This window comes from Brachionichthys hirsutus, unplaced genomic scaffold (assembly GCF_040956055.1).
Source record: "Brachionichthys hirsutus isolate HB-005 unplaced genomic scaffold, CSIRO-AGI_Bhir_v1 contig_189, whole genome shotgun sequence".
Taxonomy (NCBI): domain Eukaryota; kingdom Metazoa; phylum Chordata; class Actinopteri; order Lophiiformes; family Brachionichthyidae; genus Brachionichthys; species Brachionichthys hirsutus.
The window spans coordinates 117,621-132,650 of NW_027180424.1; the positions used below are offsets into that span (position 1 = coordinate 117,621).

Below are 15,030 nucleotides of genomic sequence, written 5' to 3' on the forward strand. Positions count from 1 at the left end.
GTGAAACAAGATGTTGCCTAATTATTTTTAATGACTCTTTTTTTATATCGATACTTTTTTGCACATTTCTTGCATTAAATTTTGTTAATGAAGCTTTTTTGTTCACTCCAATGTAAATACTTCTGCTTTGCAGATGTTGCACTGACTTGTTTGGTGGAGGACAAATAAAAAAAGATTTTCTAAAATTTGACACATTTTAGTGCAATGGCACGGTTGGCTCAAGATGAGAGCGTTTTTTTAGTCATGCCCAACAGTTTGTAGTTGGTTAGAGTAGACAACGAATGAATTACGTGCCATTTGGTGCAAACGTTTGATTCTGATAATGATATATGTAGTTTGGTTTGCAGGATCTTAAGTTATTTTGCAGTTTGGATGTGTGGTTTTGTGAATTATGTTAAATGTGTTTGATAAAACGAGCCTAATTTACAAAATTGTGCAAACTGTTTTCAAGTGCACCAAATGAAGGAATTGAGTGCAATGAGCTGATGGGAAAACTGCTCAAAATGACCCAGAAATGTTAACACATTTGCACATACTTTATGCACATTGAAGAAAAGTAGACTTTTGTACAATATCTCACTAAATATATTTACATGACATACAATTCGCCATCAGTGCAATACATAGGAATGTTGCATATTTACCAAATGTTAGACTCTTTCCTTTATGAAGAAATATAACTCCAATGACAGAAGCTGATATAACTTAATGTGTAAAGTAACGTGCAACTTTCATATTGTTAACAGCTTCACAGGAAAATAATATAAAATCTTAGTACCCCCTTATCAATAATCAAATCTCAAGCATTGAAAAAATTAATAGATCACATGTATGTATATGTCTTCATACATGTAATGGATTACTTTTGTACAAATATGTTAACTTTGGCAGTTTTTCAGGAACAAAGTTATCGGAAAAATATGAAACAATATCAAACTGTCCGCAATGTTATGTAAGATTGCCTTCCAAAGCTCATGTTCACAGTGGTCTTTCAGAAAGGCCGGAAGCTGATGTGAATGAATAAAAAGAAAACATTCCATCCTTTCAGCTAAGACTGTTAGCACTGTAGGCTGTCGTCACTGTTGTCATGGTTATAAAATTACAAACACCTATGAAGGTCTACATAGCAGTCATCGCCATAAAAAACATGGTCTATTGTCAGGTTGACTTAAAATACAAACAGTTTGAAGGCAAGGACAAGACCCTGCTCGGTTGTCGCTGTGGAATCATGGGAGAGACAGGAATGAGTCGAAGACGCGGAAGAACGCGAGAAGCCAAAAAACAAGGGTGCAAAATGAATGACGTTGCAACAATCAAAACGCCACACGGTCAGAAAGGACTTACACCGGACAAAATAATCGAGCAAATTTCAGACATACTAAGTTCACCATAATCCATATACGTTGGTTCTGTTCTTTTTTTTATACTGGTTTGGCACTTTATTGGAACAAAGCTCTGTCCAAAAAGACTAAATGTTGTACAAAATGTATTTCATGTCTCATGAACATAACTTTTAGAATATAGTACTTAATAGTAAGCATACGGTAAGTAAACACTTTTACATACTGTAGTTTTAAAATGAACATTCCAACATATGTTTTACACACATGCACAAAAACAAACAAACAAACACAACCCTCTCTCCCCCCCTCCTTCCCTCCTCTATCTTGCTGCCTTGCCACATTTGGGCTTTTGGGACAATCTCATTACCAGGCTTCTGTCCAGAAAATTTCTACTGCCTTGTCTCTTTTCGTTTCGCCATTTTTCCATTTAAGACAACACAACTCTTAACACTGCATTTTTGGTCCACATTACGACACTTCCTCTGCTGAGCGTGTATCCGTCTTGAGACGCACAAACTCTTTGGCCACCTCATCGTTGGTCCTTTGAGAGAGTATCCTCATGATGGTGAGGCCAGTTTCATCCATGGATATACTCTTCATCAGGGGGTAGCAGGCGGAGCAGCTGCCCTTGTCTGCCAGCTCTCGGAGCTGGATGACCGTCATGCCGATGATACGATCCTCGCGGGCAAAGCAGTAGTCCTTTACTGAGACGTGCAGCTCATAGGCCTCTGGACCATGTTCGTTACTCAGAACACTAGGAGAAATGTCACAGGAAGATCAGGAATGTTCAGATATGTTCACATGATCAAAAAGCAATTGAGATGTTTTGCTTTATATTACTGCAGTACCTCAGTATTCAGAAAATGTCATGATTAAATCTGAAGGGTCATACAAATAATTCTGATACGGTCTGTAAGTTTCACTTTCATATTTGTAATTGTAACAACTCTTGAAACACCCAAAGTATAATATATATATATATATATAATAAAGCGTCTGAGTTTTCAGAAAAGCGCTATATAAATAAAATGTATTATTATTATTATTAATATGAAAGCCTTGAACATGTATGCAAAATAATTGTCTTTGTATGTTGACATTCAGCTTTGTTCACAGCTGAATATAATAAGTCACTCAGGAAGAGAACTGAGTGACATTCTATATTATTCCGGATCTAAAGCTGTGTTTGGACAATTCAGTCATGTTTTACAAGTGAAATTATTGCTTCTATTAAAAGATTTGCCTTTTCTAACTTTGCACAAAATAAAACTGACCGTATGTATCCAGCACAGGGCCTAGACCTAGATAGTCATTGGTGTTGCAAATCTAATACAACCTTCTGTTACTTTCTTGACTTGGCTGAAGGAATGACAGCCCATAGACTGAATTGAAGAGTGTATAGAGTGTATAGGAATCACTTGCCCTCTTTGAACTGTTCCAGTGGAGGAGGTAGAAGTGCAGCTGAAGCAATTGCATTGTATTCACTACTGAGAACAGTTGGAAGCCCTGTTACTTCAAAGTATTATTGCTGTGGTACTGTAAGACGCTAAAGGCTTACATGTGGTGTGCATTGAATACTAATTCTAAGAAACAGCAGTATACAAGATGTACATTAATATGATGCATACAGCATATAAGCAATATGCAGGCTGGTAACATGCTGTTAATAATATATTTGTTTTAGAACACCATCTCAAAGCAGGAATACTCACTATTGGAATGTTTCATTGTACTTTGGTGACCAATTGTTATTCTTGGTCTTGGTGCTGAATTTGCGTTTTTTATCAGCAAGGTGTGGCCCGAGGGCATTGACCTCTACAAATGGCCGGAACATAGCGTTGGTTTGCCAGATGAGGTTGTTCACTGCGACCACTGAGAAATGCCGGGGAAAAAAAACACAAAACATTATTATTATTTTTACATTTCAAAATGTTTGTGTCTTATTCTTGCAGAAAACTGGCTAATAATTGTTTACTATCCAAAATTGTTGAACTGTTTAAACTTATCAGAAGCTTTATTAAGAAAGCAATTTGATGTGAGTGCCAATTAACCAAATAAAAAAATATTTTCATTGGGTTGTATTATTTTATTCAGAAATCTTTTTTAATGTATAGACACATCAGAGAAGAAGCTTCTTTTTTTCTTATCTTCTTTGGTGGCTGCCAAAAGTAATTTTGCAAAATGTGTAAAAATAAAAATGTTAATCAGCATAAATAAAGATGATGTGGAAAACTAATTGCAAAGACACTAAAGCCCTTCAATCTGCTGTAATGGGTCCCCTTTAATAGAAACATCAATATATAATTGCCATAGGAACTGGTAATCATATTGTAAGGTTACTGCTGCTGGCTGATTACAACTGATTACCAGCTGCAGTGCATATGGTGTTACCGCGGGAGGAAGAACAGATGTCATGGCTGTTATGTATATTTTTCTCCAACTTGCAAAAAATATAAACACAAAACAAAGCATTAAATGGTAATTGCACTATAGCTTCCTTTCTCCCATCTGAAGAAGTCATATCCCTCGACCTGTGCCAAACAAACACATCAGTGTATGATAAGTCCATTCTTTCAGTGAGCCTAGGGGCGCTTTTTTATTTAGTGAGTAAAATATATATGAGCATCTGGTACCACTTTGGAGTGTGTTTTTGTCTGTTAATGGATACATTGGGCAAAGAAACATTTCACCCAAATGATCAACCCATTTGTGACACTAGATAAAATCAAGAAGGTTCGTTGGATAACTGAGAACCTACACAGACATGTCTCGATGAAAAGTCAGGAAAGTAATAATAAAAATGTTATCCACCAATCCATTTTGATGAATACATTTACAATTTGTATTTGCGATAGAAAAAGAACAACAAAATAATTCGAATTTCATCGTATTTTTAACCTTACTAAAAGTTCAAGCATTTGCAGAAAGGAGAAAACTATTTGGATTTCTCGAATTGCTCAGTGAATGCTGACCTGCTGAAGGGACTCGAGGAAAAGTCAAGGGACTTATCTTGGCACCATGAAAAATACAGACTATCCAGGTAAATAAATCATGAGGGTTAGACGTTTTCATATGCTCAGCAACTATAGACAAAAAAGACTGCAGTATAACCCCAGACGTGGTTGTGGCAATTCTTTTCAAAGCAAATTCAAAACTTTAATTAATAAATGCAGTTGAAATTAACAGTCAGACAATTGAAGTCAACACCAGGAGCTGACAAAGAGTATTAATCCGTTTTTGGATTGAAATGTCAAAAGAGCATTCTGAGTAAAGAAAAACCTCACCCTTCACGCTGACTTTGTGCTCTCCAGTGCCAGGATGAGAGATGAGATTCACTTGCATCGACACCTCCCCCACCGATCCATTGGATGTCTGGTCTGGACAAGTACCAAAACAACAACAGGAGAATTAGTCAGGCCAAATGGAAATGAGAGAGAATGGAGGACTGACACTTGAGGGAACCAGGGAGAGTAAGAGAGGCTGCAGGTCAATTACCCAAAACTGTATCCATATATGAAAGCTTAAAAAAACTCAATCTAAGACATGATTTTAACACTCTAGTAGCCAGCAGAGAACAAGGGGAAAAGACGAGATGTGAACTAATCTGTTTGGATTGAAGGCCATGGAAGAAACTGATGGATTGAAAAACTCACTTAAAAAAACAACAACAAAAAATCAGAGAGGAGGTACAGAGGACAATAGAGCACGTGTAACAAAAGCACGTGTAAAAGACGAACTATCCTTTTGGGCATGTGCATCAGTATTACAGTTTCAATCACAGAGGGACATGTAGTCGCTGGGAAACATGACAAACTGATTGCTCACCATGAGACTCGCTTTTGCATCACACATGGTCCTACCTATTATGAGTGCCCCTAAATAATGTCTTGTGTTTCACCAAGTCTGGTAAAAAAAAAAAAAAAACATTTGTTGAACACTGGGAGGAAAGAAACAGTCTGGTTGATGAAGGGGCATGTTGATCCAATATCAAATCAATAAATGACAAACATGCAGTGCCCATTACAGCTGGTAATGAATAAACGAGCCTCTGATTTATTCTAATGATGCCCTGAGAGGTTGGGGAGGGGAGGACACAACAAATTGATGCTGGAGAATTAAGTCCTGAACCACTAAAAAATTAGCAGAGCGAAAGCCGCAGCCATCAGCAAGAAAGAGTCTACATGTTTGTGTCAGAGAAAGTTAGTTGATTTGTGCCTTAATGAAATAAACAAACAGGTATTCACACAGCAGATGGGGTGTCAGTGTGAGACCAGTGTGTGAATGTGATGAATGGTGTATAAGGATAAGATGAGGGAAGGCTGAAGTCCATAAAAAAAATGGTGCAGCGAGAAAGTTCAGCGGATATAGTGAGGAAAAAGCAGCAGATAAGGCAATGCATTCATGATTGTAGAGTTTTAGATTATTCCAGTGACTTTATTCTACTTGATTTGCTTTGCTTTGAAAAGACTATGGCGTTGCCTTTAATCCACACCAAGGGCAAATTAACAGCAGGCTTCATTAAAAGTGGAAGGTGACAGAAAACCTGCTGTGTGAAGCAATATGTTTGTTTTAGTATTAGATTTCCACTGAAGCGGAAATCATCTTCCTCCTCTCAGTGACTCTAACAGACAAAAAGGCACATGTGGTCTTCAGAGAGCCCACTGAGCTGGAATAGACTAGTGTGTGGGCTAAATGTGTTGCTGGCGCAGAGCACATGGGGTTGGTGATTAATGGATCAGTCTCCAATGTGCAACATCAAGCATCCCCGCACTGTTTACCGACCTAATGCACATCAAACACCTCACTAGTCCCACTTATAGACATCACATTACATTACCTTAGTCAGAGAGTGACAACATAGTGTGAACTCAAAAAGGGGAAGGACGGGATGGGATGTGAAGAGGAGAAATGTCTCAGAATAGCACATATTGAAACTCTGTGCATTGCTGCCAGTCCTAATCACCGGTTGGGTCCACTGACTTCCTGGCTCAATAGCGTTCTCCCATCATCAGCCTGGTTCTGTAATGTTCTGTTCCACAATGCTGAACACACTGAGGCAACCAGGAGCTCAAAGCTTCAACACTTCATTGGACTGGATTCTACTGGATACCTGAAGTTGTTTCTGCCTTCTAACAGAAAGCACCAGTGAAAGAGCTTGTTCCATATAGAGACAAATGACTGAGACAACGTAAAAGAAAGATCCACTTCACTGTAAATCTTGTAGTTTTAACTTTAACTAGCTTTAAAAAGGTTTCTTTTCACAAACTTTCTAACCACATTATAAAAACCTTAAATTATTCTGACTTGGTTGTGTCTCTTTCCATCACATAGTTCTATTCTAGCCTGAACCGATTCATTGGAGACATGTTTTCCAGTCACAGAAACATCTTTATTGTTTTTGGCATTTGAATGTCCAAGCAGTACCACTTCCTGCAATGAAAGGTTGAGGTTGAGGTTCATCTGTTTGAACTCCTTACCTTGTGAGGTTTGGGTGCATATATACTTCTTGATCAAGGCATCTGTAGGTTGAGTGTAAAGGCTGAGAGCATATTTGAGAGACTTCATGTCGGGGCTCTTTTCAAGGAAAGTTTTCTTCAATCCGTTTCCTCCAGCATGGAAGTATTGCTGCATTTAATGAAATAAAAGAGCGGCTCAGATTTCTAATTGTCCAAATTACCAAGAAACATTGGAGCATCGTTGAACACAGTGGCAAAGTGTTTCCAAGACCTGCTTACAGTTAACTGAAAAAGCAGCCAAGGACAGTATTGAACGTATGCATTTTACAAAGTGCAGACACAAAGGGGACGGGAGAGAACAGTAATAGCTACTTTTCTAACTACGGTAATTACCACGCATTTACCCCTGAAGCCCATGATTGGATGGTTAATGGAGGGTGACCACGGACAGATCTGACTAAGAAAGGAGGCGTTGCAGTTAAACAACGATAGGGTCTAATGTAGGCCCTCTCTTCTCAACAACACTGAATCGTTGCTGGAGTAAGAGAGGGGTTCTGTAGAATACATCGTGACTCTTTAGTTTTAATCCGAGTTGAAATAGTTGCCATCAAACAATGGTATGTGTAAATTATACAACAATCATGCAGATTGGTTTGTTGGTCTGTTTTCTGCTTTTAGCAGAATACTCAAAAGGGCAATGGATTTTTGATCACACATTTTAGAGTATTCTACATTCTATCTCTTCAGGCCTTTTTTTTCAAATTCAATCATCATTTCATTTCATTGTCCTTGAAGCTTATGTGCGGTTTGCATCTTTTGCTTTGGGTGAAGATGGGCTGATGAAATCTGCACAAACGACTACTTTATACTGTTTGTGTAAACGGCGTGTAATACCAATATCAGATCATATGAAAAAGGTGTGAAATGGTTGCTTGTATCAAAAGCATTCCACTAACAGTAAATCACATTATCTTTAACAGCTACGATGAATATGGAGGAAAACAAAGAGCTGAATTTCTCCTTCTTAACTCAGTTCGGAGTTGAAAGAAAGTAATACGTTGTGCCTCATAAAAATATCTGAAAATGACAGCAGGCCAGCTTTGCCTCATGTGAACGCCCATATATGGTAGGGAATGTACCGTACCCATGAGCCTACCCATTATCTCAGAGATTTAAAGTTCAGTCTAGGTAACTAAATGTACTCTTGGCCAAAATCTGTGCACTGTGTTCAAGCTGTGTAATGTGCAAAAAAAATACTAACTTTGTCTTTTACTGTAGCATGCATCTTCAGAGTAAGAGATTATTGTAGTATAGTAAGTTTATTTTGCTGGAGTTGTTGCCTATATGTTTCTAAATAAATTCACCAATGTGACAAACATGGCCAACAGGTCAGATTTAATTACATGAACAAGCTGAGGAAACTCCTGCACTCAGCTCATGGGTCGCTTTATGCCAAAGCATCCATACACTTAATTATGCATAACTCTATGCTTGTGTTACACCAGGCTCTATGAAGTGTGTTGGTGTAAGCCATTTGAGGGCCTGTAGCTTTTTGTACTTGTGTGTGGACTTACATTTTCAGCCCTGGAAGATATAGCTTCTGCCGTTCCTGCAATATATTGCATGTTGTGACACAGAAAAGTGCTTGCAAAGCACTTCGTGACCTGGTCGACCAACCAGCATCGAAGCCAGTGCAATCCATTTCACAGTGTCCTTGATTTACAAACTTTCCATTTCATTTTACTTGCAAATCTCTGCTATACCTTATGTGCCACTCTTGTCTTTCTGAAAGGTCAGGTTTCAACTCTTGCTGTACAGCCGACAGGATAATCAACATAAAACTCACCTTGATGGTTGGGAGAACAAGGTCCATGGCCGCACACTGTCGTGGAGTCAGACTTCTGGCTTCCTCTCGAATGACATGCTCCTAGAGTTATAGCAGATAAAGTCAAGCAGTCTAAAGTTGGTAAAAAAGTCGCATTCAGATGAAAAGAATTACAATATCTTACAATAGAGAACCACTTTAAACAACAGTCTTGGATAAATTTGAGCCTTGCCGTCATGCACCAACTCTGAAAATCTATGTTAATCATGAAAAAAAAATGTTTTTGGTCAATTTGACTTTAAATTATTCAAAGTTGGGAAGCAATTGCAATATATGAAATTGCATTAATTCCCAAGCATCTCCCTTTCTGGGTATAGAAGCCATTGCATTGATGTTGTAAGAAAAGAGGTTCAGAATGAACTAAAATCATGAGAATAAAACCTCTACTGCAGATATTATATGAAAAGGCACATGAAAATAATTGTCATGCGTCTGGCCTCTCTGAGCCTGAAACATCTGAAAAAAGACCCAGAACATTCTTACTGAGGCGACAGCGCTACCTACTACGCCACCCATCCAAATTACAATAGCAGTTAGCAGTTACAACACCGGTCGGGTTGTGCTGTATAATTGTAAAAAATAATGCAAAATTTTATAGTACATATATTATATAGTGTATAATAATTATATATCGTAGAGTGTAGACTCTGAAGTGAGTTCGAACCATAATTGACCATGACAAACCTGTGTAATCTATAACATCCTAAATTTACTTTTTGCACTGCACATGCTGTAATCCATGTTCATCATAATTAGGGCTCTCAGTAGAGGCGTAGGAATAACCTTTTACAAAAATGACAGTGCGTGCGTTGACATTGAGCGATCCCCTTGGAATCCAACATTATAGTGTTCAGACATTATTCAGTTTATGCATCCAGAACTGCCATCTGTACCTTCAGCTTGGAAAGCTGTCCCAAGTCCTTGGCTGCGTTGAAGATCATCTGAGCTCCTTGCTGTTAGGGAAAAAGGTATGTTCCATTATACGAACATGCAAAGCAACAGATAAAGAGGATAAAGGTGAACACATATCTGTGTGTGCTTTAGCTGCAAATGCGACTGGTGACAAACAAAGAAATTGAGTACTCCTGTGATCAAAAAATGTCTTCCTGATCCTTATATAAGAATTAGCACAATGAAAAAAAATTCTATGTGTGAAGATTTTGCAACGCTATGTTGTTTAATCTCTTGTAAAGTGATTTGTGCTACAAGGGAAAGAACAGATGGAGGAAATGAGAGGGAGAGACACATGGAGAACAGGAGGGAGGTGGAAGGGAAGCTGGGTGATGGAAAGCGACAGGAAAGGGGAAAAAAGACAGACAATTAATCAGACTCACACTCTGGTCATTCAGTGGAGGCAGGACAATTGTCCTCTCAATTGTGTTTAGTACGATTTTCCATAGCTCTTTTAGGACTCGTTTCAGAACAGTTTTCTCACAGATCTTGGCAAACAGCATCAAGCTGCAAATTGGAAAGGAAAAAATAAATAAATCAGGTCAACAGTTAGAAGTCTGAAACTAAGCCAAAGTAACTGAAGGCTCCAATTGACGATATTATCATTAATAAAATTATTATAGAAAAAAATCCCACTGTTGATTCTTGGAATAATGCTGCAGCTTTACTCTTTAATCTCATCCTTTTGTGCTAGCAGGGTATCAGGAGGCAAGGCAGGACGAAGGATTTGCTATTTCCATATCATTAAGAGGATTCGCTGTAATACTCCATTGCCCTCAATGTCACATTACCAAATGGTTGGGAGTCGTTCCCAAAGCCAGCTGAATGTTTTATTTCAAGAAATCAGGGAGCAGATAGACATGCTCTTTTATTCTCAGCAAAGCCTGGGTTACAGGTTGGCCTTGTTTCCTGTCAGGAGGAAGAGAACGAGGCAGCAAATACAGAGCGGAGTGGGGAATATTTTCTGTTTATTTCATGTGGTTATGTTCGAAAGTAGAAATCACTTTAGAATATGACTTGGCTGACTACATAGCAAAGTGTGCTATTCACAAACTACACAAGTGTTGGATCTTCTTCTCCCCTACTCATTATCTCTGCAGTGGGAGGGTATAATGTAATATCCTGGCGTTCTGCTTGTTTATCGGGTTCTTTTTTTGTGTTTAAAATATGTTTACATGCCAGAGGAGCTCTGCTGCAAATATATATTGCAAAGCTATATATATTTTCTTGATAAATCAGTTTTAATCAATAGGATTAGGCACCATAGCGCTACAGCATGCATGAAACTAAACATCTAATATTTATTCTATATTCATTATTTACATTTTCTACACACCGCGTTTTGATCTGCCTTCACAAAACTCCTGAAGCCCCTTTATGAAATTTGACATGTGACATTGAGGCTGTCCGATCGTCAATCACCGTGAGTGACAAAGTGAGATTGCCTGTGACTGAGTATAGCAAACCAAAAAGGTTGATTTTTAAGAATAATTTATATTTTCGTGGACTGTCTGTCTGTTTGGAGCTCTTTAGCAATCCTAGCATCCACAGTTATGGCACCATTCATCACATCAGTAAGAGTACGTTTACAGAGAATGGCTCTTTTTAAACTAGTTTGACAACCATCTTGCATGATTTCCCACTAATACCCACTTTTTATCCAGAAGGTCCATAAGAGGCCGGAGGACCGTCTCTGCGTCCATGGCAGCGTTGCTCCCTTTTGCTGAACCTTTCATCTGAACTAGCTCCTGGTTCATCTGCTTCACACAGTCCTCAATCACAGGTTTAAAACTGTGTGATGAAAAATAAAAAATCTTAAAATCCTATTAGAATATTGTAGACTGGACTGCCGGGGGACTTCTGATATGCTGATTCGTTCTATTAGACCTAATTCTATCTAATCAGTCTTGGAAAATTTCTATTACAGAAAAATAAATTTATGGGCAAATGAACCTCAATAATTCCACACATACAAAAATACTCACCTGGAGCCAAACACTCCACTGAGCTCATCCAGAACTGTGTTGAGTTTATTCTGCAGCTCCTTCAGCAGCTCGCTGGCTTCTGCATCCAGCTGTTAGTGGGAGGCAGACAGTTACCACATCATTTTACCCAATATGCTAGTCCGCATTGACTAGACCTTAAAAACTCTGCCCCAACAGAAATGCCGCTGTTGAGGGGAACTGACAGGTACAGAGGAGTAGCCGGCATCGCTGGTGGCCTCCCACTCATTCTGCCTGCCATCTGTGCCAAGCGACATTCTAAATGCAAATGGGGTGCTCACCTCCAAGCACCACAATGATTTTTTATTTTTTTTGCAGAGACGAAAGACATGGTGTCACTAAAAAGGCAACAATCTATTTGTCTCTCGAAAGGGAACCTTTTTGTCCTCTGCATGCTACACAAATTACAACAGAGACATTGTGCTGCCTGGAAGCTTCAACCGTGTAACATCTCATCTCTTTTACAAGTCATGCTATAAAACAGATATTCTGACAGTGTAATCATCTGACTATTTATGCTCAGGAGGAAAATGTTCACTGCAGGGGGAAATACTAATAGTTGGTTTCACTATGAAAAATCATGTGCAATATTTTTAGTTTTTCTTTGATGAAGAAGAGACGCTCCAGTTTTGCTAAAAGGCAAGCCCCTTAAATCCACTGACTATATAATATCTGCAGTACAATGTAATAGGAAATTCAGACATGACTTGCAATAAAGTCAGACCCTAAGTTTTTTAACTTTGCTTTTAATGTCTAATTTTAATTTTTATATTTTATCTCATTTATTTTCATGTTCATATTTTAATGTCTGTATTGCTTTGCTGTTTTTATCTTATGTACTTTCTGTAAATTTTGAGTGTCTAGAAAAGCGCTATATAAATAAAATGTATTATTATTATTATTACTAAGTGCCAGTTTGAAATGTAGGTTTCGGAATGTTCTAAGAAAAAGCATGTTATGTGATATTTGTATAATGCTGTGCATCTGTCTGCATTTGTTAATTGTTGTTGGGGACATATTCTGTAATGCGCAAATTAAAAAAACTAATGCAAAAGTTACACCTGAAATATACTCAAGCGGCATCATTTTCTTTCAGAAAACATTGCTTTAACTTTAGTGTTACGATATAGATATTATTTATTTAACTTAAATCTGATCATTCATTAACAGAGACCATGAATAATTTAAATGCTGGGATGATGTAAAGACACATGGTGTCGCCGTCCATCACATAATGATAATGGCCTGGGAGTGACCCAGGTTGAGATTTGCTGATTGGTGAGGATGTATAGACCAACCTCAGCTGAGAGCGCAGCTGGACAGATTTGTAAAAGTTTGAGAAGCTCATTGGACACATCCTGAAAAATCCCATGTGAAGCATTTTGGGGCTGCAGCCTGGGGGAATGATAAAGATGATCAAAACCACAGCCGGAGTCTTGGTGATACTCTGACTTGGCTATTTACTTTAGGTGACAGAGGTGGAGCAATACAATTAAATAAATATCGCTCTTCTAAATTAGCCATGGATAGAGGAATGACAGAGAGCGAGAAAGCAAGCTAAAAATAAGTATGGGATCGGTTGGATTCAGCCACTATCCCAGAGCACAAGGGATGGTGAGCTTGAGCAGCCTGCCCAGTGGCATGATGGGTAATTCAGATTCAGTATGCTCTGTGGCACATGCTGCTAGAGGGGTTTGAGGGGTGGGGGGTTGGGTGAAAGGCATAGGAGCATGGGGGGGGGAGTAGCAGGGAGGATTTATTTGAGGATCATTCAGTCAATGGTGGGAAGGGGTGTTGAGGAGTCCTATTGCACACACCTTACAGAAGGACACAACCCCCTCCTCCTGGAGACAGAGAGCACAGAAGGGATACGAGGGGAAACAGAAGACACAATGACAGAAGACAAAATGCAAGGCAAGACAGGCGTTAGATACTCGAGAGGAACGTGCTTGTAAGATTTGAGAAACCAACACCGCTGCTTCTCAAGTTAGACCGACAGGTCGGCAGGAAGAAAATCCAATGGTGCTTCAAACCGAACACACAGATTACTTCTAGCTTAGTATTTACAAAAAGGCAAGACACAGGACACACAAGGAGGATTTGAGGCGGCCGAGTAATAAGAGAGTCCAAAGAAATTCATTGAGGAGCTACGGGTGAAGGTAAAAGTTGAAAAGATGACATTGGTAATCGTAATTAGATGTGAGATTAGTCTATGAGATGGTGAAGTACAGAACTGAGGGAGGGATTCCAGCATGTCACTGTTGAGGTCAATTCACTTTCCCGTCAAATAAATGTCTGAAACTATCATTTACAACATAATGACTCGCATATATTTCACAGCAGCCTGCTGAGGATGGAGGTTGATGTCTTCGCATTAACTGACATCAATGCTGCTGAAAGCGTTCTTTAGCAAGACAATCCCGTCAGCCCATTGTGTTCACGGCCTTTAACCTTCCCGGTGATGGAAGAAGAAGGATGCAGCAAAGAAGTTGAATAATTCAAACATTATATTTTAAATAAGGATCGTAAATCTCTACTGAAAGTGAACTGGCTCGAAATTAGACATAAGACATAATAGAAAAGTATAGTTTGGTATTTGACCTGTTTGCCGCCCATGGACTCAAACATCTTCTCCAGCTGGACACGGAGCTGCTGAATGTTGTTGAGGAGGATGCAGGGCTGTAAAAGTAAAAGGAGACCGTTGTACCGAGTAGAATTGTGATAAGAACATAAATTAATTAAATGTATATTTAAAGGTGACACCTGCTACATTAAACTTCGTCCTTCTTCACTCAGCTACCGAATATAACAGATTTTAAACTTGAAACTAGTTAATGCAAGAATATTAAACAGGTACAAATGGTGAAAAACCATCTGTTTTGGTCTCACGACACATCATCCATGCGATGACGCAGCACATGAGACCAGAGGAAGAGCAGGAGAGTCTGCACTGAATGTGTCAGACACTATCGATTCTCCACTCCAGAGCAGGTTTAACAGATGAGCCATTAATCACACTGCTTGTAATAGAGATGCAAATTATTCCTCAAAGTTTTCAGTGAGTCAGATATCTTGTATAATATACCCTGCTAAAAAACAGCAGACAAGCATGTATCACCCCACAATGATGAATAGATTTTAACTCTTAATCCGGCATGGAGAGAGAGATGATAGATGTCTAAATTTACAAAGCAACCAAAAGTGTCCATGCAGCAACACATAGTGAGAGATTTATGAAGTTATTTGCATAGGAGTGGTCAGATTTTACAAAATTGGACAAAAAATAACAAAGTTATAAAATACGTTTTATAAAAGATAAAAAATGTGGATTAAAAAAGTAAAATATTAGCAATAGCAAAAATGTATTTATACTCCTACTATATTTGCAAAGA

At 38.6% G+C, this 15,030-nt stretch overlaps 1 protein-coding gene across 1 annotated transcript in view; it reads right to left on the reverse strand.

The window, feature by feature from the left end:
• Positions 1-1,811: 1,811 nt before the first annotated feature.
• LOC137914828 (protein unc-13 homolog C-like) overlaps positions 1,812-15,030 on the reverse strand; it is a gene marked incomplete at its 5' end in the record, with an annotated part of 56,520 nt that continues 43,301 nt past the window's right edge. Inside the window, 11 exons of the mRNA XM_068758322.1 lie at positions 1,812-2,097; positions 3,056-3,215; positions 4,628-4,720; positions 6,821-6,968; positions 8,646-8,726; positions 9,578-9,637; positions 10,019-10,142; positions 11,289-11,426; positions 11,621-11,709; positions 13,456-13,482; positions 14,240-14,317. Coding sequence (XP_068614423.1) covers positions 1,812-2,097; positions 3,056-3,215; positions 4,628-4,720; positions 6,821-6,968; positions 8,646-8,726; positions 9,578-9,637; positions 10,019-10,142; positions 11,289-11,426; positions 11,621-11,709; positions 13,456-13,482; positions 14,240-14,317 — 1,284 coding nt within the window. The remainder of the gene's footprint in view (positions 2,098-3,055; positions 3,216-4,627; positions 4,721-6,820; positions 6,969-8,645; positions 8,727-9,577; positions 9,638-10,018; positions 10,143-11,288; positions 11,427-11,620; positions 11,710-13,455; positions 13,483-14,239; positions 14,318-15,030) is intronic.